Source organism: Melospiza georgiana, chromosome 15, assembly GCF_028018845.1.
Source record: "Melospiza georgiana isolate bMelGeo1 chromosome 15, bMelGeo1.pri, whole genome shotgun sequence".
Classification (NCBI taxonomy): domain Eukaryota; kingdom Metazoa; phylum Chordata; class Aves; order Passeriformes; family Passerellidae; genus Melospiza; species Melospiza georgiana.
In genome coordinates, this window is record NC_080444.1 from 16,638,482 (window position 1) to 16,661,968 (window position 23,487).

The 23,487-nt window shown below is 54.2% G+C and overlaps 1 protein-coding gene across 1 annotated transcript in view; it reads left to right on the plus strand.

The window, feature by feature from the left end:
• The window catches only part of SIL1 (SIL1 nucleotide exchange factor), a 188,570-nt gene extending 167,893 nt beyond the window's left edge, over window positions 1-20,677 (plus strand). The window contains exons 8-10 of the mRNA XM_058034812.1: window positions 16,333-16,429; window positions 18,365-18,529; window positions 20,226-20,677. Coding sequence (XP_057890795.1) covers window positions 16,333-16,429; window positions 18,365-18,529; window positions 20,226-20,576 — 613 coding nt within the window. The 3' untranslated portion in view covers window positions 20,577-20,677. The remainder of the gene's footprint in view (window positions 1-16,332; window positions 16,430-18,364; window positions 18,530-20,225) is intronic.
• Window positions 20,678-23,487: the final 2,810 nt, after the last annotated feature.

Sequence of the window (23,487 nt, forward strand, 5' to 3'; positions counted from 1 at the left end):
CTCCCCTGCAGCCGTTCCCTCCTTCCCTGAGCTCTGCCCTGGGCTCCTTGTGCAGCTGAACCAGCCCAGTGCCCTCAGCCCTCCTCGGGTGGCCCCTGCAGAGCCTTCCCCAGCCGGGCCCCTCCTTTGGGCATCTGGAACAGCTTCAGATCTCTCTGATATTGTGGCACCCAAAGCTGTCTCAGAACTCGAGGTGAGGCCACTCCAGTGCAGAACAGAGCAGGACAATCCCCTCCCTTGCCTGTGGGGCAATGCTGGGCTTGATACCCCCAAAAAATGAAAGAAAAATCTAATAGATTTTGTTTGCCCTTGGGCTTGTTCCTGTGAAGGAAGCTGAGATCTTCCCCTGCTCTTTTGCATCCGTCTGTGGGGAGAGTCCTGTTCCTTGGGCAGCCCCTCCACTGTCACAGGCTGGGATTTGGGTGCTGGTGGTGGCTGTGCAGGCTGCAGTGGGCTCCATGAGCCTCTCCAGGGCTGAGGCAGCACCTGCCTACCCAAGCCCTGTGCCGGGGACAGCAGAGAGCACAAAAAGGCATTTCTGTCGCTCAAAGCCTAACGGCCTGCGCTGTGGGACCCCGTCAGCGGGGGAAGAGCAGATCCATCATTACCCAGAGCTTTCAATGAGCACTAAACAAAACGGCCCTGGCTCTCCAGAGCAGGCTTTATTCCTGCATTCTGTGATGCTGAAAGTGGGTCTGCAAGCGGCCGCCTCACCACGAGCCCCAGCAGAGCCGTGGGCCAGCGGCAGAGCCGCTCCCGCTGCGGGCAGGAGCACAGCCCGGCCATCCCTCACTGCCCCACTGACGGACGGCTCTGGGGCTGTGCCGATAATATCTTGATTAACAATTAGCATGATGGAACCGGGAAATACATCTTGTTCCTCGCCCCAAGCCGACAGGTGAGGATGGATATATGTTGCCTGGTTGATTGCTGTGCCTTGTTAGAGCCTATTTAGGGTTGATTGAAAAGCAGAGGCTTTGTGTGAGGAGAGACCTTTCATCTCCTGGCAGAGCCAAGTGCGTTTCCCATCAGGAAGCATTCCTTCTCTGCTGCTTATCTCTAACCCCCGCTTTAAACCTGAGCCTGGCAGAGACCAAAAGAAAGGCAGGATCAAAACAAAAATAATTGGGATCGCTGGCTTCCGTGGGCAGTCTGAACCTGTTATTCCTACTTATCAGCTAGTTATTCCTATATAACTCTTGCAAGAGACAATTCAGCAGTTGCAGCATCTCCTTGATGAAAAGCACTCCAATAAAATAACCATGGCAACAGTTGCTGAGGGCTGGCATGGTGAGGGACGGAGATGTGCTCTCCAAAGGACTCCGGGCCCAACTGCCCTGACAAATAGCCCTGCTGAGCACCAGGAGGTGAAGTATGGACAGCTCTGTTGACCTGGTGGGGTCCCAGATGTGCTGGGTATGCAGGCTGCCCCAGTGCACCCAGTTACAAGTCACAATTTGTTAACCAAGGGTGTCTTCCCCTCCACATGGAAGGGGAGCTTGTAACCTGAAAGCTGAGGGGGAATTATGAGGACGCTCGATCAGAAAGGAAGGGCCAAGGACGGGAGCTCAGGGAGGGACACCACCTGTGATCCCAAAGGCAAAGAGGATTTCCCAGGGTTTGGATGCTCTGGGAAAGGCTGTGTCTCTCTGCTGTTGGTGCCAGAGACTGGTATTGATAATAAACACTTGGCATGTCTAATTTCAGAGCAACTTCTTTTTAAAGCCATGCTAAGACTGTGTGTGATGCTCTACAGGAGGGGTGACAGAGGCCACGTGGTTGCACGTGGAGCAGTTTGGGCATTTGCCTTGAAGAGCTGGCCCTTGGTGCATGGAGGAGCCAGCAGAGCCTGGAGAGTTTGTGCCAAGAGTCCTTCACCCCTGGCTCATGACCCCCCATCCCACCCAGGGTCCTCTAGGGATCACTGTTAGGACCACCCATGTCCTACAAATGCTCAGGTCATAATCTTGGCGGGGGAGCAGCTTGTCTTATGGGATGAAGGCCTCTCAAGTAGCTTTGTAGGCATGGTGGTGTTTTTGTTAGGCACTATCCTCTCGTTCTCTTCCTTAACTGGACATTTATAAGCCTGAAAAGTAAAAGAAGGAACGTTCACCAGAAGAACAGAGGAGCCTGCTGAAAAGCAGCATTTGTGCAGATTTCTAGAAAAGGGCAGTAAATACTCCACCTCTGCTTCATAATAATAATAGGCAGACTAAGTATCTCTAAAAATATAAAATAACATGGGCCTATTTGGAATAGTCAACATCCTTATCAGCCTGCTGCCATCTCTGCAAACAAGTTTCGCTAGAGATTCTGGGCATGATTTTCAATGGCTCAGAGCAGCTGTAGCTTCTTTGACTTCAGTGAAAAGTCTGAGTGCTTGGCACGGTGGCAAACCAAGCCTCTTCCTTTCTGCTTCAAATTGGGGCTTGATTCTAAGTGAGATGAATTTTCTCCTCCTGATAATTCTGTGCATCTGAAGTGATTACAGCTCCGCGTGAGTGCTCTTTTAGGAGATTTCAATGCAGCATTTTCTTCCGTCTTAAAAAGGTTCCTTCAAGCCTTATGATGCTGGAGAAGGGGGGGGGAAATAAATCCTGGTGGAAGCCGTTACATCTTCCTATGCAGATGAGAGATTAAAATTTGTATTTTTATAAAACACTCACGGGGGCTAAATCGGAAAAGTTCTGTTGAGGCGAGCGGGTTTTGGCTGGTGGGAACGTGCTGCTAAATTCTTATCTGCCGATGGGGAGGCAGAGCAGGGAGTGGTATTATTTGGAGTTCTTAGAGAGTGAGCTTTAATGTTTGCTTAACTCCACTAAAAATAGACGCCACCCTCTTTTCCTAATAGGCGGCATTTGTCACACTTGATTCATTTCCTCTCCCAAACTGAGCTCCTTCATGAATATTCATCTCTACTCCCCAGGAATCTGCCTGTCCTCACAAGTTGTACTCGCGGCGACCGTGCCGTAACAATGCGAGCCAGGCTTCCAGGGCTCCCGAGTACCTGGCCCGATGCAGCAAAACGCGCTGGTATCAACAGCTCCCATTGATTCCTGCTCCTCTCGGAGCCGTGATTGCTCGTTATCCCTCTCGATGAGACCCTTAACGAGGCTCCCGTTCCTGTTGTCATAGCAGCACCGCATCGCCCGGTGTAGCAAAGTCTCCGTGGCTGCTAATTGTGTGATGGGAGGATCAGTTTGGCAGTTTTTCTAGTGGGGATTAGGCCAAAAGGTCCCTTCTGAACTGTGATGAATGCGGCTTCCTTCAGAAGAAACTGCAACTTGGTAGTTAGAGGGGATTTCTGACGAGGGAAGCTTTCCACAACGGAGAGGGAGAGCAGTCCTCACAGAGCTCTTCCATTCATGCTCTGCCACTGCTTAAAGCAGGAGAAAGCCAACCAGAAATGCCAAAGGAGGATGTAAAACGGCTGATTCCCTAGTAAGGAAGTCTGTCAGTGCCTCAGACCTTCTAATCTTGTCCAGAGCATGTGGAAGGTGCCTGCTACTGTCATTTGCTGCTGGAGTGGGAAAAATCTACTCGTGCTGGGAGCAGGGATCAGCTCTGGTGCCATTGCTCGGCACCACCAAGGAGATTTTCAGCCACGTGCTAGAAGAGTTGCTCTGAAGAGTTGCTAGAAGAGAAGGAGTTGCTCTGGTGTTGCGGGTGAGAAATGTGCATAGCAGAAGGAATGATCTCATCACACCTTTGCCCCTGCAAGTCCAGGAGCGCTGCATGGCAGCCACGGTTGGTTAAAGAGGGCACAAGAGACAGAGGGATGTTTGCTGCTTGACCCTGAGGAGTGATTTATCAGCCAGGATGCTCTTGTTAACTGGCAGGGCCTGTGCGAGGCTCAGCATCCCTGTCCTGGTGTGGAACAGCAGCACGGGGTTTGCTGTGGCTGTGCCTTCCCCAGGGATGGTGGCTCATCTGCGGGCTCGCTGCTGGCTCAGCAGGAGGCAGGAAGGCTCCCACGTGCCAGGGGAAGGGGATCAGCTGTGCCTGCTCCCAGGGCCCTGCTCTTGGAATGCAGAGGGAAGATTTGTCCCCTGTGCCTCTCACAGGGTTTATTCCACAGTGCTGAAATGTAGCCAGGGTAATCCGTGACCTAAACGTGGGCATGAATAGTGTTCTTAGAGAATGAAAAGAGAAAAAATAAATCCTCACCCACCTCAATCTCTCTCCCCAAATTAAAAACTCCCCTGGCCAAGCCTTGCAAATGAGTTTTTGTTGTTTGTGCAGTGAGGAGCCAGATTTTTAAAGGCTGGCTTTCAATTTTACAGCCGTTTATTACAGGCATGAATAATTGCTGGCACGGTGCTACCACTGCTGTTGTTTGCTCTTAAGGTTGGGCCAATTACATATGTAAGCCCTTGATTTACAAGCAAAAGCAGAACTAAAGTAGCTTTGTGGCCTACATTTCAAGAATGAGTGATGTGTCCATGGTCAGCTGTGGGTTCCCAAATTTGTGCTGTGAACCACAGAGGTCCACGGCCATAAATGTGTGGCCCAGATTGTCCAAGGCATCCTGTGGCACGGGCTGTCACAGCACAGCGTGAAGGACATAAACAGGGAGCAGCGAGTGAGGCCCGGGAACCTGCCCAGATTCATCCCATGGCAGGAATGCTGAAAGATTGTGCTGCATTTGGGGAATTCACAGTGAACACACAGAAAAGAAAGGGAACTGGAACTGAACATAATGGTTCTGCAAGATGGACTTAAACCAAGCCTGTCCAAGTCCTGCTTCCCAACATGAGGACTGGTCTGTCTCCAGCTCCTCTGGGCACTCAGCCCTCTTGGGAGAGGAGAATCACAGAATCCCAGAATGGTTTGGGTTGGAAGGGACTTTAAAGCCCATCCCATTCCACCCCCTGCCATGGACAGGGACACCTTCCACTGTCCCTGGCAGCTCCAAGCCCCAGTGTCCAGCCTGGCCTGGGACACTGCCAGGGATCCAGGGGCAGCCACAGCTGCTCTGGGAACCTTGTGCAAGGGTCTCATTTTTTCCCAATATCCCATCTAACCCTGCCCCATCAGTGTGAAGCCATTCCCCCTTGTCCTGTCACTCCAGGCCTTAGTCCAAAGCCCCTCTCCAGCTCTCCTGGAGCCTTCTAGGCAGTGGAAGGGGCTCTGAGGTTTCCTCAGAGCATTCCATTCTCCCCTCCACCTCTTTCAGCCTGTCTCCAGAGTGGAGGTGAATCCATGGAATAGCTGCTATCCACTGTGGAACTTAAAAACGCCTGATTGAGATCAAGCAGAGGATTTTTCTTGCTTCTGCACAACAGGCAGAGAATGGAAAGGAGGTAGGTCAGTGTGATGGCTGTTCTCCATGGGGTGATGGTTTCCAGACATCACCCACAAGTGCTGTGACCTGGACTCTGCACTGCCCAGCATGGGGAAGGTGTCACCGTGCTGTGCTGGTGCCATTGGGTGCCACCAGCCGTGGGGTGAGGTGGGAGCCAGCCCAGCTGTGCTCCTCCACCCTGGCCTGGTGGCAGGCTGGTGTCCTTGCTGCTGGGAGAGCAGGAAGGGCAGGATGTGAGGAAGGGCAGGATGTTTGTGGGCGCTGATGTCATTGCCACAAATCAGTCGTGGATGTTGTCAGTGGGAGGCAGCGGCGGCTCGGCTTGGGAAGAGGCCAGCGTGTCACAGCCCAGGGGCTGGCCAGAGGAGCACGCTGCACTCATATCCTCACTCATCACACAGCACGTGGCTTCTCAGCCCCCTCCTGCAGGGTTTGTGTGGTCAGCTGGAGGCCGTGGCCACCTCCCTGGTGTGCATGGCCCAGGCTCAGTCTGAGTCCTGCTGATGGACTCAGCTTGGAGATGCTCTGCCCCACCTCAGCAAAGGCTGCTCCTGCTGCCATCCAGCTGGGCAAGAAGCATTGGTGCAGGACCAGTGATTTCTGGAGTGATTTCCTGAAGCTTCTGAAGGCAGAGACAGCACCCAGACCCCCCTGGCAGCCCCGTGGTGTGCACTCTGGCCCTGGCAGACCCGTGGGCAGCAGAGCCATGGGGAGGCACAGCCAGGTTTGTTTATGAGGCTGCAGTCAGCCTGGCTTTTACACCCCAGCAATTACTGGCAAGCCCTGGCTGCTCCTGCGCCTTCGCAGCACATGTGTGAACTCCTGGTTGTGTCACCTCCCTGTCCCCTCCTAGCGGAGTCTAGCAGTGGGAAGTGATCATCACAACTCACATTTGCCTGGCGTATGTCTTTCCACAGTTCCAGAGTGTGGAATGAATTGAACCCGCTTCCTCCTTCACCTTCAAGCTGTTCCTGGATGCAGGCAGCTCAGCTTCCACAGCCACGCTCAGCTCTCAGAGCTTTGTCTGCCCTAGGGATGGAGCCCTTCTCTCCTGCCTGGCAGAACCTGCCTGGATGCTCCCCCTTGCAGAGGTGGTGTTCATCTCATGATCTTTTGGGCTTTTCCTAACCCTTCCCTTGCCAGGCTGAGGCTTTCTGTCCACTCCCTCCTCCACTGTGGCAAAGGAGGGCTTTTTGTCTTTGCCTTCAGGGTCATTAAATCTTAATTGGCACGTTGGCTTTCTTTGTCAAGGTATCCGCTCTCTCCATCCATCAGTGATGTAGGGCACATTGCTGACATTCTCTTCTTCCTGCATAATTATCTTATTCCATTGCATCTTTTATGCACAATCTTCCCTTCTGGAAGTGCTCCTCTCCCTGCTCCCACTCTCCCTGAGCACCCAGTTCAGCTCTGGTACCTGCCATGGCCTTGTTTCTTACACCTGCATAGGAATCCTTTGAGTTATTCCTGTATTTTGTTAACTACCTCGATCATCCTGGCTCTTTGAGAGCTTGATTCAGGCATTCATAAGTGTTTCCTTCACCCTCTCTCTGAAAATGGGATCTGTGTCACCCAGTTTCAGTGCTCCTACACGAGTTTCCACCTGAGTTGGCTATCCAGCCAGGGACAGGGAATCTTCCAACAGGCAAATCATTCCAGCTAAGGCAGGAGTCAAAGGCAGCCCCATCTCCCATAGATAAATCATCTTTTCTGCTTGCTGTGCTGACCTTGAATTTCTCAGATGCTTTTCAGAACAGATGCAGCCCCCTTTAGAGTGACCCTAAAGGTCTGGGCAGTGGATTTGCCTCTCTGGATTAGCCAGGGCAAGTCCCATGGAAAAACAGACATGGGGTCTCCAGAGACTGTTACCGAGGGAGTCCAGGCAGCTTTTATGGGCTGGAAGTCTTAATTGTAGCTGTCTGATGTTAATAGAGATGAATCTGACACTTGGAAAGGTTTGGGGGAATGTTTTCTTAATTTGTATTTAGGAAATGTAAAGGTATATAGTGAATGTTTAAAAACCAACAGCAACAGTAATAACAGTAATTATAGGTGGGCACAATTTTCTTTTATCTTTTAACTGAAGTTGCTAGAAAAAAATGACTGCTGTGCTGATACTTGGCAGGGACACTGATGTGAGTACCCACTTGTTTCTGAAAAACGCTGTGGGATTTTTAATGACCATCAGCAGCACAACCTTGATTTTTAAATGTCATCCTAAATGTAGCAGTTACAGCCTCCTCTGCCGTGGCATGTGGGTGGGTGAGTAGGGATGAATCAGAAAGCAGAAAGAATTGCTGCTGCTTTCTGTGGCTCCCAAGTTTTCCTCGAGGGCTTCCCACCTAGGAACTGGCTGGAATTATCCGTGGGTTGTGTTGCAGTCCCTGGTCCCGTGGCATCTCCTGCTGTTGCTCTCCCCTCTATTAATCCATGATTAAGTCGCTTGATGTAGAATGAGTTCATCAGGTTTCTTCAGGAGCTGGTATTCCACAGGATACCTCTCTGTTTATCAAAACGAGATAAATGAGAAAAACGTTTCCCAGCTCTTGCAGATGCAGTTTTCCATTCTCCCTCTGGCTGGAAACATTCCCCAGGCTTCACTTTTGGAGCTGAAATCTGTGCTTGGCATGTGCAAGATGGTGATTTGCTTTTGTAAATGGAGCAAAGTCTTGGTTTTGAGTCATGACTCAGTCAAACAAATCTACTTTTTATCAACTAAAACGATTCTAATAGCACCATTAAACCCGCTGGGACCGGGAAGAGCCAGAGTGACACGGCAGTGGGGTGGGGATCCAGCATCTTCCCTGGCCTGCCAAGGCTCGGGAGTGATGAGTGGATGGGAGTTTAAGGAGCATCCATCCCTCCCTCCCACCGTGGTACCCGGGGCACGGCCGCAGCCGGGCAGGTGGGAGCGCAGGGAGGCTCCGATGGAGCTGCTCTGCCCGCCCGGGGACGGGAGGAGCTGCGAGCAGATGGCAGGGTTAAAATAGGACAGAGCTGCGCCGAGCTGCTGCTGCAAGGGAGAGGAGTGAAATGCCTGTTCTCACACTTCACTTTGTGTCTCGGGAAGAGCTGCGGAGTGCCTGCGCTCCGCTGGCATTCCCAGCAGGAACGCGCCAGGCAAAGGCTTCCTCGGGTTTTTGATATTATTAGCACTTGTCTTAAAGAAAAATCAGCTCAAATGAGCAAGCAAACAAATAAAGCGAGTAACAATGGAAGGGCTCAGCCTCGGGCCCCCTTTAGCATCTCTCAGGATGATTAGTGGGATGTGTCACATCGGCACCGGAGAGCGGGAGCGTTCGGAGCGTTCGGAGCGAGGCTCTTGTGCTGCTTTCAGGCAGCTTTTTGCAGTGTTTTCATCTCACCTAAGGCGTGTGAATAGGTTTTGTTGAAATATCCGAGTGACTTGGCGTGCCTGGAATGATGCCCAGAGTGATTCAGCATGCTCAGGGGGAGAATTCTGTGCAAAGCTGCCCCACTGCGGGGTCTGAGGGGCTCCTTGGGGGTCCTGCAGCAGCAGCGAAGGGCTGGGAAGGACCTTGGGTGTTCTGCCACCATCCTGGGCCATTTCAGATCTGGAGCCAGGAGGGTGGAGGCGTGCAGAGAACGGGAATGTGAGGAAGAGGAGGAGCAGGGAGGCAGGAGCCAGCACTCGCACTCGCACCCTGAGGCGGCTGCCAACGCTCCTGGGAGCATTTCAGTCTCCCCGTCTATAAATCAGGGGGTGCTTTGAAGGCTCTGTGATGAACAACATGGGATGAGCTCGAGGCCGTGGTATTAATCCTGCACTATTGTTCTTGTTTCTTGCTGTGTTGGAATTTTTTAAAAAAGAAATCAACACAATTTTTGAGGGCTCTGGCTAAAATGGCACAGAAATAAATGACTTCTGCTCACGCTTGGAGAGCATCTCCTCATTTTTATTAATGTAGCCTCTGATGAAACATAGCCCATCCCCCGGCACCGATCCCTGTCTGACCTACAGTAAATACCAGGCTTTCAGGAATCCATGGGGAGTGTTTTGTAAGTGTGGCACATAGAGCCATAAGGCTGATTTACCCTCAGAAACAAAGCATCAGTTTGGGTGATTGAACACTGGGGGGATTTCCTGGGATGCCTTTCTCCATGCACTGAGGAGCACTTGCCTAAAGAACTAATCATTCGCCACACTGAGCTGGAAGAGAGCTCACTCCGCTCCTATGACCACTGCAGGTGGGACATGAGTCACCTAATCCAGCCCCTGTGTCACAGAGGGGTGACAAACCCTCAGAGTGGCCTGCACAACCCATCCTTCACCATCAGAACAGAGAAGCCAGGCTGACCTTGATGGTGCTGACATGGGGGTGGCAATCATCCTGAAAATCCCCAAACCTTTGTATTTTGTCATAAAATAGTCTGTGGGTTGTTGACTAAACCCATAGAGGCTGAGCTGTCAGCTCAGGCTCTTGAAGCTGCACCCACCCTTGCCCTGGTGGGAGTTCCAGGTGCAAATCCCCCCTGGAGCAGCCCAGTGAGGGTCAGTGATAACGCTGGTGTCCTTGGAGCCAGGGGCTCGTGCTGGCACTGAAATACAGCTCAGAGCTGGCAAAGCCAAGGGTCAGGAAAAAAGAAGGGCTCTGGGGGTGTTCTTGGAGGCCTCATTCCTGCCGGGGCAGTGAGATTCCTGCCTGGGCTCGCTTTGGGGCTGTGTGTGATCTCCTGTCTGTTTTTGTGGGACCATTTTTCCCTATGGCTATAAATAGAGCCAGTCAGTTTGTTGTTTGTGTGTGTTCAGCAGAACAATCTGGTGTGATTGGTTTTGTTCTGGCACCTGAGATTTTACTGCCAGAGTTGGTGTTCACTCTACTCTGCTCCCTAGAGAGGTGAGGAAGAGGAGGGGCCTCAACTCAGTCCCCACATTCCCATTGCTTTCTCTGTGCTTTGGGTGACTCGTTGATTCTGCTGGTTCACACAAGTGCCCCAGCTCCTGCATCCCACACCTGGAATGCTGGGTCCCGGCTGCAAAGGCTTTCTGCAGCCCTACAAGGTGTCTTGCTGCAGCAGATTTGTTATTCTGTATTTTTATTTAATTACTTTCTTTTACAGCTCTTTGTATAAATCTAATTATCCATCTGTTACGCTGCATTAGGGCATCCCAGCTCCTCAGATTTTTTCTTGTTCTAAACACTTAACTTGCCCTGTCTGGGCTCAGGTGAGCTGGATCTGCTCCCTGCAGGGTCCCAGTGAGTCCAGGGCTCCCAGTGGCTCCTGACCACACCAAGCTCTGCACTTCCAGCTCAGTGTTGTGACTGCAAAGGGCCAGGAGCTCGCAGGAGGTAATTCCCATGTCCATGGTGTGGCTGGGAGCAGCGTGTTCCCAGTTAAACCCCATGTCACTGTGCTCCCAGGGAGCCTGGGGCTCTCCATTGGCATGTTACAGCCCTCCTGCTTTCAGAGGGGATGCTGGAGGGCTCACAAGAAGCTCGCCTCTCTCTTGCCTGGGACACAGATATGTGGTTGGAAGCCAAGCCAAGGCTCCCCCAGCTTTCCCCAGGTGCCTTCCACGCTGCTCCTGCATCTCTGGGATGATTCATGCTCCCAGCTTTGAGTATCACATGAGCCCATCAGAATCACAGAGCCACGTACCCAGCTCCAATTTCTTCTCTGCAGTTCTGTTCTCCTCTTAGCAACAAATACTCCATAACCTAATTGCTCATTAAAGGCTGTGCTGTGTCCCTGTAATGCAGGATGTCACAGGCAGCCGTGGTGCTCTCCCAGGGACGCCGCTGCTCCCCCGCCACGGCGGCGAGCGCCTGGCTTGGTAGAAAGTGAGAAGGCAGCATTGCATTGAAGTGGAGATTTTCATCTTCTTGGGGATTTTTTTATATCTCTCCTATATTCTGGGCTTTTGAACATCTAACATCTCTTTCATGCTTCACATCTTTCATATGAAATTGTTGTATTGTGTTGCCTATTGAAACCCAGTTTTCCTTTTGTCAGGTTTTCCCCCCTCACCCCGGCTTTCTTCTCCGCTGTATTTTGATCGGTGTAACGACTTGGGGCTCCATTTTTCTGGGTGGTTTTTAATCTCCTTAAGTCGTATCTCTGAAGGCCTTTGTCTGTGATAAACTCAGGTCTGAGCTGGTGCTTGGAGAAGAGGATTTTTAGGCCAGTTCTGCTGCATGTGGCCCTTGGGGGAGGCTTTGGGGGTGACTGTGCCTCATTCCTCCTCCTTCTCCCTCCAATAGTCACAGGCAGCCCTGGTGACATTGGGGCTATTTTATTATTATCCTGTATCTCATATTGTGCATGCAAATGTCCTTTTCCATAGCTTGGGACTGTGCAAAGCCTCAGTTAAATGTGTGTTCTGGAAGGGATTCACCCACCCTGTGCTTAAGTGTCATTTCCTGGCAGAGCCAGGGGGTCATTTTGGAGGGCGAGGAGGCTGCAGGGCTGTTGATATGGAGTTGTCCCAGTTATTCTTCTCTTAGGAAGGAAGCTAGGAAGTTTGGAAGGAGATGTGGATACCTGGGAAGTCATGGAATCAGAGCCATCTGGCTCACTGCAGCTGCTCCATGGCCATTTCCCACAGGAATAGTTCATAGCCAGAGCTTGGAATGCAGAAGGAAGCCGTGTTCTCCTTATGTGTCGCTTCTCACTTGAACTGTTTGAATGCTTTTATTTTTTTTATTCTTAAACCTGCAATCTGAAATCCAGTCATGCAAGCATTAACGAGCTGCTGATCACCCTGCCTCTCTTTTCTGCCCTTGTTCAGTCTCAGATTTACAGCTCTAGTTCAGGCTGGAATTACTGACACTGTAATGATCTGTTTTATCTCTCTATCTATTATTTGTCAAATAATTTTAACATGACTGTGCTTACAAGAACTGTCAGAAACCCTCCAAACACTGAGAAGGATGAAGAAGTCATTGGCCTTTTCAAGTGTGACCCTGGTTGTGTTGCTTTGTTTCCAGGGCTCACGGAAATGACCTTTTCTATTGCCTGTCAAAGTGTGACCCAGGTGTGAGGGTTTGAGAGCCGCAGGAGCCAGACAAGGCACATTTCAGCCCTGCTGGTTCACTCTTGTTTTCTCCATTAACAGATTTTGGACTGAAAACCAGGGAAGGGAAGGGAAGGGAAAGAGGGGGAGGGCAAGGTAAGCAATGCTACCTCGCTGCCTGTTTCTGATCCTCAGGTTACAGCACAAGCTAAATAGACTACACTAAATTTTTTAGGCTGTTTCACAGACTTACAGACTTTGATCCCTGGCTTTGATTTCCCAGGTGGCACCGCAGAGGCTGGTTCTGAGCAGAGAAGAGACCCATTAAGCCCCGTCTAGCCCGGTGATTATCATGCCTTTGCACCAGCACCGGGGCTTTCATCAGAGCTCAGCTCTGCAGCCTCGGCTCCCTGTGCCTGGGGAGATGCCAGGGCAGGAGGAGCCTGTGCCAGCCCAGGCAGGGGCAGCCCCTCCATCCCACTCCCTTCCACACCCCTGCTTGGTCCTTCCACACCTGGTTTCAGCAGGATGCCCAGGAGAGGAGGTCACCCATTCTTTCCCAAGGTCTCATGCAGTTTCTGCAACAAGCAGGCCATGAAATAAATATTCTCTGTGTGTCCTTGTCAGAGCAGTAGAGATGAGGGCATTTGCCTGCCTGCCCTGCTCTGTGCCTCCAAGTCTCCAGGTCCCTCTGCACCACTTGGCTTGCTTTCTTTTTTTTTTAATTTAAATCTAATTTTGCTGCCTTATTGTAAGTTCCCACCTAACTCCAGAGCTGCTGTCGCCTCAGGGCTGTGTTGCTGCTTTTCAGTCTTCCCACACCCGCATGTGCAGTCTGCAAAAACTTTGAGAAGTCTCTCCTAAATTTGTGCACTTGGGGTCGTCCTAGGAGGACTGGAACAAGGGTGTCTCTTAGCAGAGAATAGTCGTGAAAAACCCCTTCCCTTCGTCTGCAAAGTGGAAACTGCTTCCATGCCAGGAGCTGCCAGTGAAAATGCACAGAATGTGGGCAGCATGGCTGGGAGGCACAAGGAGCTGAGGTGGGCAGCAAGGGTCACATTGAGAGGGGATGTGCTGTGACCCCACAGCCAGGCTGGGCCCCCAGGGCACACTGGGGCTGTTCAGCACTCAGGGGTCTCTTCTGGGAAGCTGCATGGGGCTGCTGTTGAGTCCCTGCAGCCTGTGGCTGTTCCTCCCCCGGGATGGGGGCTGGTTAATCTCACCAGTGCAGCACACCCAAACCTGTGCCATCAGTGCACCATAGGCTGGCCCAGCCCTGGCCCAGCCTCAGACGCCCGTTTCAGTGAATTTTGTTGCAGATGCCACCATCCTGTCTCCATTAACAGATTAGCACGGCTGAATTTCCCATGCGAGCGCTCCACAGTCTGTCTCATTGTGTTTATTTTGTTCAGGCTGCTTTTCCCTGGGCTTGACAGTGTAATTTGTACAGATCTCTGCTGAGTTTTCCAAACCTTCAAACAAGCTTTTTTGTTAGCTCGAAGCCAGGACCATTGATAGCAGTGACAGAGCAACAGGAGCATTGAGAAGCGAGCGGCACACCCACCAGCCAGGAAGGCTCCCTCACCTCCTGAGCTGCTCCTTGGCAAAAGCTCCATGGTTCAGAGATTTTAATTAGATCAAATCCTCCAGGTGACCAGCCAAGTATTAAAGGCATACCAATTTCTCAGTCGTGTCTCCTGCTGTAAGAGTTTTTATTATTTATTTTAGAGAGATGTGACAAAAGAGCTTGGATATCCCAAACGTGCCCTTCTCCTTGAATGGCACCAGGAGGTCTCCAGCCCAGGGGATTGTCCTTTCAGTGCACTTGTACTCAGCAAAGTGCCTTCCTGCAAGCTGCTTCTGCACTTGCTCTGGTCTCCATTGCCCAGAGGGACTTGCACATGAAATGGGATGAGGTTTTTGGACACGTGCTGTTGGGGCCATGGCTGTGGCTGCAGGTTTGGCTGGAGATGAATGAGAGCCCCAGTTGTGAGATGGGCCTTGGGCCCAGGAGTGGCCTGGGCACAGGTGAAGTTTTAGGGCTTGTGCTGTTTGCCTCTGTTGACTCTCTAAATCAGTCCCCAGACCATTCAGAGATGCCATCAATGGATCATTGCACAACATATTGGGGTGGAAAATGGCATCCTGCTTCTGCACCTCCTGCATGGGGAGGTTGGGGATGGGCTCCTCATGGTGGATGTGTCAGGTCCCACCTGACCCAGGCACTGCAGAAGCTGGTTTGCTTCCAGGGATGCTGCAGGGCTGGTACATGGGGGTCTGAGAATTGTGCTGCGAAAATCTCATGTGCAGGAGGATCCTGGAGCTCCTGGGTTTGTTCTTTCTCCCTCCTGCCCTGTTTGGGCAGGGTCACAGATGCCCCCACCTTGGCAGGGTGCCTGTGCCATGGCTGTGCCTCGATGTTTGCTGCAGCAAGTGGGTGAGGAAGGAGAAATCAAGGGTGGCTTTCAACAAATGCCCTTTTCTTACCCTTAGGTGAGACTGGTATTGCCAGCTGGGAAGTACCACACCAGATTTGCTCTGAGCAATGATTTTAACTCCAAGCTGCTCCTTGCCCAGCTCCATTTGTCTCTGGTTTTGTTTCTTTATGACCCTGCCTGCCTCTGTGTCTCTGATTTCCTGGAGGGGCTGGGCCATGGCTGCTGCAGCAGCTCCGTGGGAGCAGCGGGTGCTGTAGCAGGGCCGTGACCTCTGTCTGGCACGGTGCAGAGCCAGCAAAGGCTGGAGAGTGGAGCTGCCCCTGGAGTGGGACAGCTCTGGGATCAGGGATCAGATAGCTGGCACACTGTGCCCTGGCTCTGAAAGCCCTGCCAAGGAGGAGCCTGCAGTGTCTGATGGCTCCACCACCTCCCAAGATGCATTAGAAGTGGGCTTGCAATGTGTCAGTGTGGAGAGGAGGAATGGTCTGTCTGTGTGTCTGTCTGTCCTTGGGCAGCTGCTGACATCCTGACCTGACGTTTCAGCCTGTCCTGGCAGGCAAGAGGGTGGATTTATCCACAGTAGTCCTTGGAGAGGAGCTCTTGCTGTGAGAGGTGTGTGGGTGATCAGCACGCTGGCAGCAAGCAAGGACAGGGAGAAGCAGGAACTGGAATACGAAGGCTCTTCAGAGCTTGTCAGGAGTGGATGTCATGTGGAGTGAGAGGATTCATGGAACCAGGGAGCCACAGGGGAGGGCTCCTTGCCAGAGGAAGCCAGGTGGGATGGGGGGTATGGTGGGAAGGCCCAGATGACCCAGTGTGCCCTCCCCACCCCTGCTGCCTTCATTTCAGGTGTGTTTGAGGTGGCTGCACAATTTGTACCTTCTCCATAACCATGAGCCAGCGTTGGTGGGAGCTGGGAGATTTTGTTTTGGGATCAGGCTGGACTGACCTTTGTTCGTGTCCAGTGTGAGGTGGGAATATAATTAAATAGAACCACTGAAGTCGGAAAATCCCTCCCCAGCCCATCGAGTCCAAACCCCTGATCCCCACCTTGTCCCCAGCCCAGAGCACTCAGTGCCACCTCCAGCCCTTCCTGGACACCTCCAGGGATGGGCACTCCAAACCCCCCTGGGCAGCCCCTCCCAATCCCCGAGCCCCCTTTCCATGGGGAAATTCCTGCTGTGCCCACCCTGGGCCTGCCCTGGCCCAGCCTGAGGCCGTTCCCTCTGCTCCTGTCCCTGTTCCCTGGAGCACAGCCCGACCCCCCGGCTGTGCCCTCCTGTCAGGAGCTGTGCAGAGCCACAAGGGCCCCCTGAGCCTCCTTTGCTCCAGGCTGAGCCCCTTCCCAGCTCCCTCAGCCTCTCCTGGGGCTCCAGCCCCTTCCCAGCTCCGTTCCCTGCCCTGGACACGCTCCAGCCCCTGCAGGGCTCTGTGGCCATGAGGGCCCGGAACAGGACACAGCCCTCGAGGTGCCCCAGCAGTGCCAGCACAGGGGACAATCATTGTCCTGGTCCTGCTGCCACCCCAGTGCTGGCACAAGCCAGACCAGGGTGTCTCCCACCTTGCTGTGCCCCACTGTGTTGGTGACCTGCCTTTTGCTTTCATCCCTGCAGCAACCCCAAAGTGCAGATTGAAGCCATCGAGGGGGGTGCCCTGCAGAAGCTCCTGGTTATCCTGGCCACAGAACAGCCCCTGGCTGTCAGGAAGAAGGTGAGGAGTGGGGCTGCACCTCTGGGCAAAGCTGGGATTGTGCTGAACTCTGTGTAAACACTCTCAGGACATCAGGGACATCTGAACAGTGTGGGACCCCACGTTGGGTGGGCTTCACTCCCAGGGGTGCAGAAGGGGAGCCCTGGGTACCAAACCACCCCAGCAGCACCAGTGGAGCCTGCACTCCCCTGGCTCTGTGGGTGTCCCCCCAGTGCCAGCAGCGGCACTCACAGTGGCTCTGCCAGCCAGTGGGGACAGCACAGTACCACAGTTCTGGGGGGCACAGGCGAGGGTCCCCAGGGCAGCACAGCCATCACAGGCTGACAAACACAGGAGCTGACATTTGAGGAGCTAATTGCTGCAGCCAGCCCTGTGTCCTGCCTTTGGCAGAGGCTTTGGAGCAAGGAGCAGCACCAAGAGCCCCAAGCCAAATGTGCAGCGCTATCCATCGGGCTGGGGGCTTCCTCGCCCCCTCCCTCCCTCCCTCCCTGCTGTATTCCCTGGAGCATGAGATCCCATTACCCTCACTTTAGTGTGTGATGCCACCTCTGCAACACCACCTGGCTGCTCCCAAAGCCCAGCCCGGTTTTCTACAGGGACCTCCTGCATGAGGGGTCCAGCAGGGTGGGGAGACCTCTGGCTCTTCCATTCACCTGTAACGAGCTCCCTAAAATATGTTCCCCTTTAACCCTGGTAAGAGTTTTCCAGCAAGTGAAAGGCACAAGAGAAAGCTGTGGAACCGCGTTGCATTTGGCCATGGATGTGAGGAGATCCCATGGGATGCTCCATGCTCAGAAACTCCTCCCAGGAGTGCCAGTGGCTCAACCCAGAGCTCCTTTTGGGATGGCTGGGCTGCAGGGGCTCTCACAGCTCTGCTGTGAACCAGAATAGTTCATTCCAGTCAACCTGAGTGCATCGTGCTGGCAGCCCCTGCAGAAACGAGAGGGGTGGTCAGTATTGTCCATGTTCACACAGAACTGTACAAGACCCTGCAAGGGTTGAACCCTCTTTTCCAGGAGGAAGAGGTTTTAATTCCCAGTTCCATGCTGTGTGCAGTGTCCTGTGTCTCCAGACTGGATCCCAAGGGCAGGCTGGTGGCCCAGCCCGTTCCTGCACGGGGCCGCAGCCCCGGGCTCCCGCTCCGATGGTTTTTCCGCCCCGGTGCTCGCAGCCCTGCACGGCAGCGAGGCCAAAAGTGCATTCCTTCCTCTGGCCTACGATTCAAAAGGGAGACAGCAGCATCTCAAATTCACCAGCAGCAACGCGGAAAATGGAAAATAGAAACAAACGGGAGCGGGGAAGACGCGGCTGTCAGCTCGGATCTGTCCGTGCGGAGCGGGCGCGGCCCGGCCCCGTGTGGGGAGCGGGGAGGCCGAGGCGAGCAGCGCGAACCCTGCCCCGGGCACAGCAGCCGGGCTGACAGCAGCGCTGGGCCGGCCCCTCAGCGCCTCCTCGGCTCCGAGCCGAGCCCTGCGGCACCGCGGGCTGCTGGGCTCTGGCTAAAGGCTGTGGGGCTGCACCCTGACACGGCCTGGGCCGAGGACATCACGGCCTTGTCCTCTGACTGTGGGGCTGTGGGGACATCACCACTGGCATCCAAGCCACCTCGTAGGGATCAGCTGGGTGGTGCTGGACACTCCTCACCCCATTGTGGGGGTGAACATGGAGAAGTGATGGGGTTGGGATTGTCAGGGTGCAGGCTCCTCAGTGACAGCCATGTTATGGCAGCCTCACAGTGCTGGGGAGGATTGGGATTGCAAACAGGACTGCTGGAGATGTCCCTCAGCAAGGAGAGGTTGGGATGCATTTTCCTTGGAGCTCTGCACAGATGAGCTGGAGCGTGTTTCTCCTGTCCCCCTGGGTGCCATCAAGAGGGGCCGTGCCACATGGAGTGGCCATGGCCACCTTGCTGATTGCCCTCTCTTTCTCCACCAGGCTCTCTTTGCTTTGTCCTCCATGCTGAGGCACTTCCCCTATGCCCAGCAGCAGTTCCTCAAGCTGGGCGGCCTCCAGGTGCTCAGGAGCCTCTTCCGGCAGAAGGGGATGGAGCCCCTCCATGTCCGTGTGGTGACACTGCTCTACGACCTCATCATGGAGAAGGTGAGAGCTGGGGTAGCACTGGCCAGACACTCCCCACCTTCACCCCCAAACCCAGCCAGGCCTGAAAATCCTCACAGGACAAGGATGAGGAGGAGTCATCCCAGCATCCGTGGGAATGAGTCCCCTTCAGCCCCTTGGCCAACACCACACCACTGCCTGGGGATTCCTAGAGGAGCTGAAACCTTTGTTTCTCTTCAAGTCACTGCCACCATTTCCTCCTGAGGGTGTTTAAACAGCAGGACACAGAGGACACAAGTAGGGAATGCTGGCCCTGGGCTGTGGTGTCCAGCCAAGGCCAGGGGACAGGCCAGCTTTGCCTGCTTTGCTTGCTGCACGTCCCTTGCTGGAGCCCAGCCCGCCACGTTCTGTTTTATTTTCAAATACCCTGGATTACTGCTGTAAGTGTCAGTTTAAAGCCTGTCTTTCCTTGCCATGGCTTGTTGTTCAGTCTGTGTGTTTCCCTGACTCCAGAGAATGGGAATTAAATCCACTCTGGCTCGGTTTATGGCCAATTTGCCCTGCGGATTATGGCTGCTCTAATACCTGGGTTGCAGGCACGGCAGAGCAGCACCTCTCTGTTAAATCAGTTATTTTCCAGGAGACTTTGTAAAGGTGCAAATTATTTTAGCAGGCCTGAAATCTTATCAGGTGCTGACTCTAACATGATCCTGTCAGCTCCATGGGAAAGGAGCAGACAAGGGCATTTTGACTCAAACCATTCCCATTTGATCCTGCTGCCCATTTCCCAGCTCTCCCCTCCGGCAGTCCCATCTGTTCCTACCTCTGTGGGTCTGGGGCAAGCACAGCCTGGCAGATTCTCGGGTTTATGTTAAAACAACAATTTTTAGCTGCTCTTTGGATTGGGAGTGCTGTACCCTGGGTGCTGGGGGGCTGCTCCAAGCTGGGGTAGCAGGTTTGGGATGGGCTGGGTGACTGTCAGATGGATTGGTTTGGAATCATAAAGCACCCTGGCAGCTCTCAGCGCAAAACAGGAGTCACTGGGGCTCTGAATGCCTCCTCCTGCCACATTCCTTCCCTTTCACCCCAAATCCTGCCTGCACTTCAGCAGGCAGCTCTCAAGAGGACCAGCAGAGGGGAGGTCTCCTTGGTGTTGTCCTTCCAAGTCCCTGTCTGGAAATCTCATGCTATCAGCAGCCTCTCCACCAAAGGGCTCACAGGGTGGTGTGGGGGAGTTTCCCTCCTCTCCCTGGCCCCCTTGCCCCTCTGGGCTGGGCTCTCTTGCTGTAAGGGATCCAGCCCCCTGCAGAATTTCAGTACTGGGGTTTTCTGGACCAGGCTGGCAGGGGAAGGTCTGGCTGTGGCTGGAGGAGACTGAGATCCCATCTCTGGAAGGAGCAGCATGGAGCCAAGTGATGATGCTCATTAGGTGCTCCAGGCACCTGTCAGCAGGAAAAAGCATCAGACCAAAGACTTTACAAGTCTTGCTGAGTTTCCTGCCCCTGAGTCCCCTCCCAGGCTGTGTGACACAGAGACCCCCAGTCCCTGGGAGTTCTCCAGGGTGGAAAAACAGTCCCTGTGGCCAGGGAGCCAGGACACAACCTGGGGCTGGTATTCTGTGGCAAGTCCCCATCCATAGCAGGTGCTACAGGACATACATCCTCCTCTACTGTGTCACCTCCTGGGAGCAGTTCCTCTCTGACAGGGACATTAATCTGTGTTCCACCACTTCCCACAGATGCTGCTTGAGGACTCCCAGCACGGAGAGCAGATGGAGGAGAAAATCCAGCAGTACCAGCAGGTCAGGCTGGTGCCGGCGGTGGTGGAGCAGGGCTGGTGTGCCCTGGTGCCCAATCTGCTGGCCATGCCCGAGCACGACACCCGTGAGAAGGTCCTCAAGCTGGTGGGGGTGCTGGTGGCCTTCTGCAGGGAGCACTACCGGGGGGACCCCGCCCTGGGCACCACCCTCAGCCTCCTGCGCAGCGAGTACGAGGAGCTGGCAGCCCAGGAGCAGAGGGAAGGGGACAAGGATGGCTACTTCAGGGAGCTCCTGGGCTCCATTAACACCATCATCCAGGAACTGAGGTGAACCTGAGGGCTCTGTCCAATTCCAGGGAATTCAGGGTGACAGCAAGTTTGGATGGCCAGACTTTTTGTTGCAGGTGCACTTTGGAATAAACTGCTGGACTAAACGAGATCCCACACTGTGTGCCAGCAACTTTGTTACTAAAATACATTGGGGCGTGAGGAATGTCTTGATTTGGTGGCATACTGCTGGAAGAACAGAGGTGCACAGTGGAGGGAACAAGCTGGGGCTCAGCTGGGGAATTTGGGATTTGCAGAAAGGGAACAAGCAGTGTTCCCAGGGGAGCCATGCTTGTGTCACTCCCAGGAGGGGATGTTTGAATGTTTGAATCCCTGCACTTCCTCCAGGCCTGGCAGAACCCAGCTGGTCCCTTCCACCCCCAGCCCTTGCAGGGCTCTGCCACCACCAGGGATGGGCACAAATGCCACCAGATCCATCCCCACCCGTGACCCTGGAACCACCAGGCTTTGTGCTCAAATATTTGAGGCTCCCTTGTACAGTGTGTCACTTGTCACTGTTAAGTAGCAGGGCTAATTATAACTAATTTTTTGATCTTTCTGTTTTTGGGGTTTCAGGCTGTTTTGCTGGCATTAATTTTTTTTTCTATTTTTATCTGAAATGCATTTTCCAGGCAGCCTTGCTAAGGCTTTGCTTTGTAGGTTTAAAAAAAAATTAAATCTGATGTAACAGCCAGGACAACCATGGGAAGGGGCTTTTCTGCTGGAAACTCGAGCCTCTGGAGTGGTGCCAGGTGAATCAGGGATCCAGCAGAACTGGAGGGGATCAGCACAGGGATTTTTCAGCCCCTACCTAGCTTTGTCACTGTGTCACACCTGCATTTAAGGTGGGGATTGTCTAACACCTCCTTAGGGAATGAGGCAGAAAACCACCAGCAGCCCTCCCTGTCCAACCCCAAAGCCCCACTTGCTCTTCCTTTAAGTCTTAAACCTGACAAGTTTTTGAGCAGGGGCTCACTGGGGATGCCTGTGCTGGCCCTGGTGCTGGAAAGGTGCCCATGGGCCTCCAGGGCAGCTCAGGAGGGAGCAGGTGATGGCTCCTGGTCAGTGCCACTCACGGCCAGCCCTGAGATGGCAGCAGGGAGTGCCCAGGAAGGTCCTGGTGACCCCCTTGGGCTGTTTCCTGCACACACCGGCAGGGTGACACAGCCAAGGACGTGGAACACTCAGAGGAGGCCAAAAAGTGATAACAAATAACAATTTCTTGGCAGTGCTGCTCCTGAGGCACTGGGCCCTGGCAGGGCACATTTGGGGCAGAGGCTGTGTGAGGTCTTGGGCAGTGCTGGCCTCAGGGACCCCACACCCACACCCTGAGTCCCCCTGCCCAAAGGGCTCCAGCCCTGCAGGGGGGTCAGGAGCCCAAAAGGGGTGGCCAGAGGGAACCCCTGGGCTGTAGGCACCCCCTCTCTGCAGCTCCTGCAGGTCTCAGGGGTCATGTCCAAGCACGGGCAGTGCAGATGGGTGGTGGCCTGGGGAGGTGGTGACGGCCGTGGAACATTGGGAAGCACCAAGAGCTGTGCCACGGGCAGCCCTGGCCAAGGCTCAGCCTTGGGGCTGCTGCCCATTCCTCTGTGTGCGTGGCCATGTGTCCCCAGAGGCTCACAGAGAAGTGCAGGCGAGCCCTGGGCTGCTTTCCCTGGCCATAAATGCCAGCCCAGGCCGGTGTCCCCACTAATGACAGCTTTGTGTCCCAGACGGCACTGCTGGTCCACAGCCCGGGGTAATGACGGGGCTGCTGCAGCTGCCTGCTCCTCCCCCGGCAGGGCCAGGGCCAGCCCGGCCCCAGCCCCTGTGCAGAGCCGGCCCCGCTGTGCTGGGAATCACCCAAATTCCTGCAGGGCTGGAGGGGCCCGGGGTGGGGGATCCTGGGGCAGAGGGAAACCTTGGGTAGGGCTCACCAGACCCCCTCCCAGTGCAGGTCTGGGATGGGCACTTCCATACTCAGTTCTGGAGCTAACAGGGCCCCGCCATTGCTCCAGCTTCAAGAGGGCATCAGGCGTTAAGCGCTGCAGTCACACAGGTGGCCAGGCCAGGAGCAGCTCCCACTCCTTCCCCTGCACCCACCAGAGCACCGGGCGGGCTGTGCTGGCCCAGCCTGAGCTCTCGGAACCCTGGCACCCTTTGGGCAGGGAGTGGCTCAGAGCAGAGCCCGCGGGCTGGGTCTCCCTGGACACTCCCCAGCCCTCGCCATCCGCAGCACAGGCGGCGCCTGAGCCCTCAGCACTGCAGCAGCTGATGTGCCTTGATGGATTTTTCCTTTTCTCACCCCTTTGTTGGGGTTTTGAACGCACTCGTCCCTCCTCACCCTCTCTGATCTCCTCAGTTTTGTGTTTGAGGTTTGGCTGCCGTGGCCTGGTTGGGACCCAGCACCCGTGTAAGCAAACACAGCTCGGGGTGCCCCGGCCCTGCTCCCGACACATCCCAAAGGCGCTGGGAGCAGGCAGAGCTCGGAGTGGGAAAGGCACTCATTAACGGCCATTAAATCGTGGCACGGAAACTTCACACACAATTAAAGCGGCATAAATTCAACGTGGCTCCATTCACCGCGGAATTGAATTAAGAGCACTTGAAATCTGGAATAAGACGTATCTCCTGAGGATTTAATGTGGTTTCACTAATACACTTTAGAAGATAATGTGGGTTCATCTTCCTGAGATCCCTGCACTGCCAGGTCTGCCGGGCTCTGGCACGGACCCAGCAAAGCTGCTGTCCCATTGCACTGCAAAAAAACCCAAACCCAAAAATCTTCAAATCGCTGCAAAACCCCTCTAGCAAATACTCCGGCGTGTTACAGGCGGTGCCTGGGGAGCAGCCGTGGGGAGCTGCCGGGTCGGGAGGGGAATCCTACAGCCCTTCCCTGCCCAAAGCCACGGCGGGTCCCCCCATCTCCACGGAGG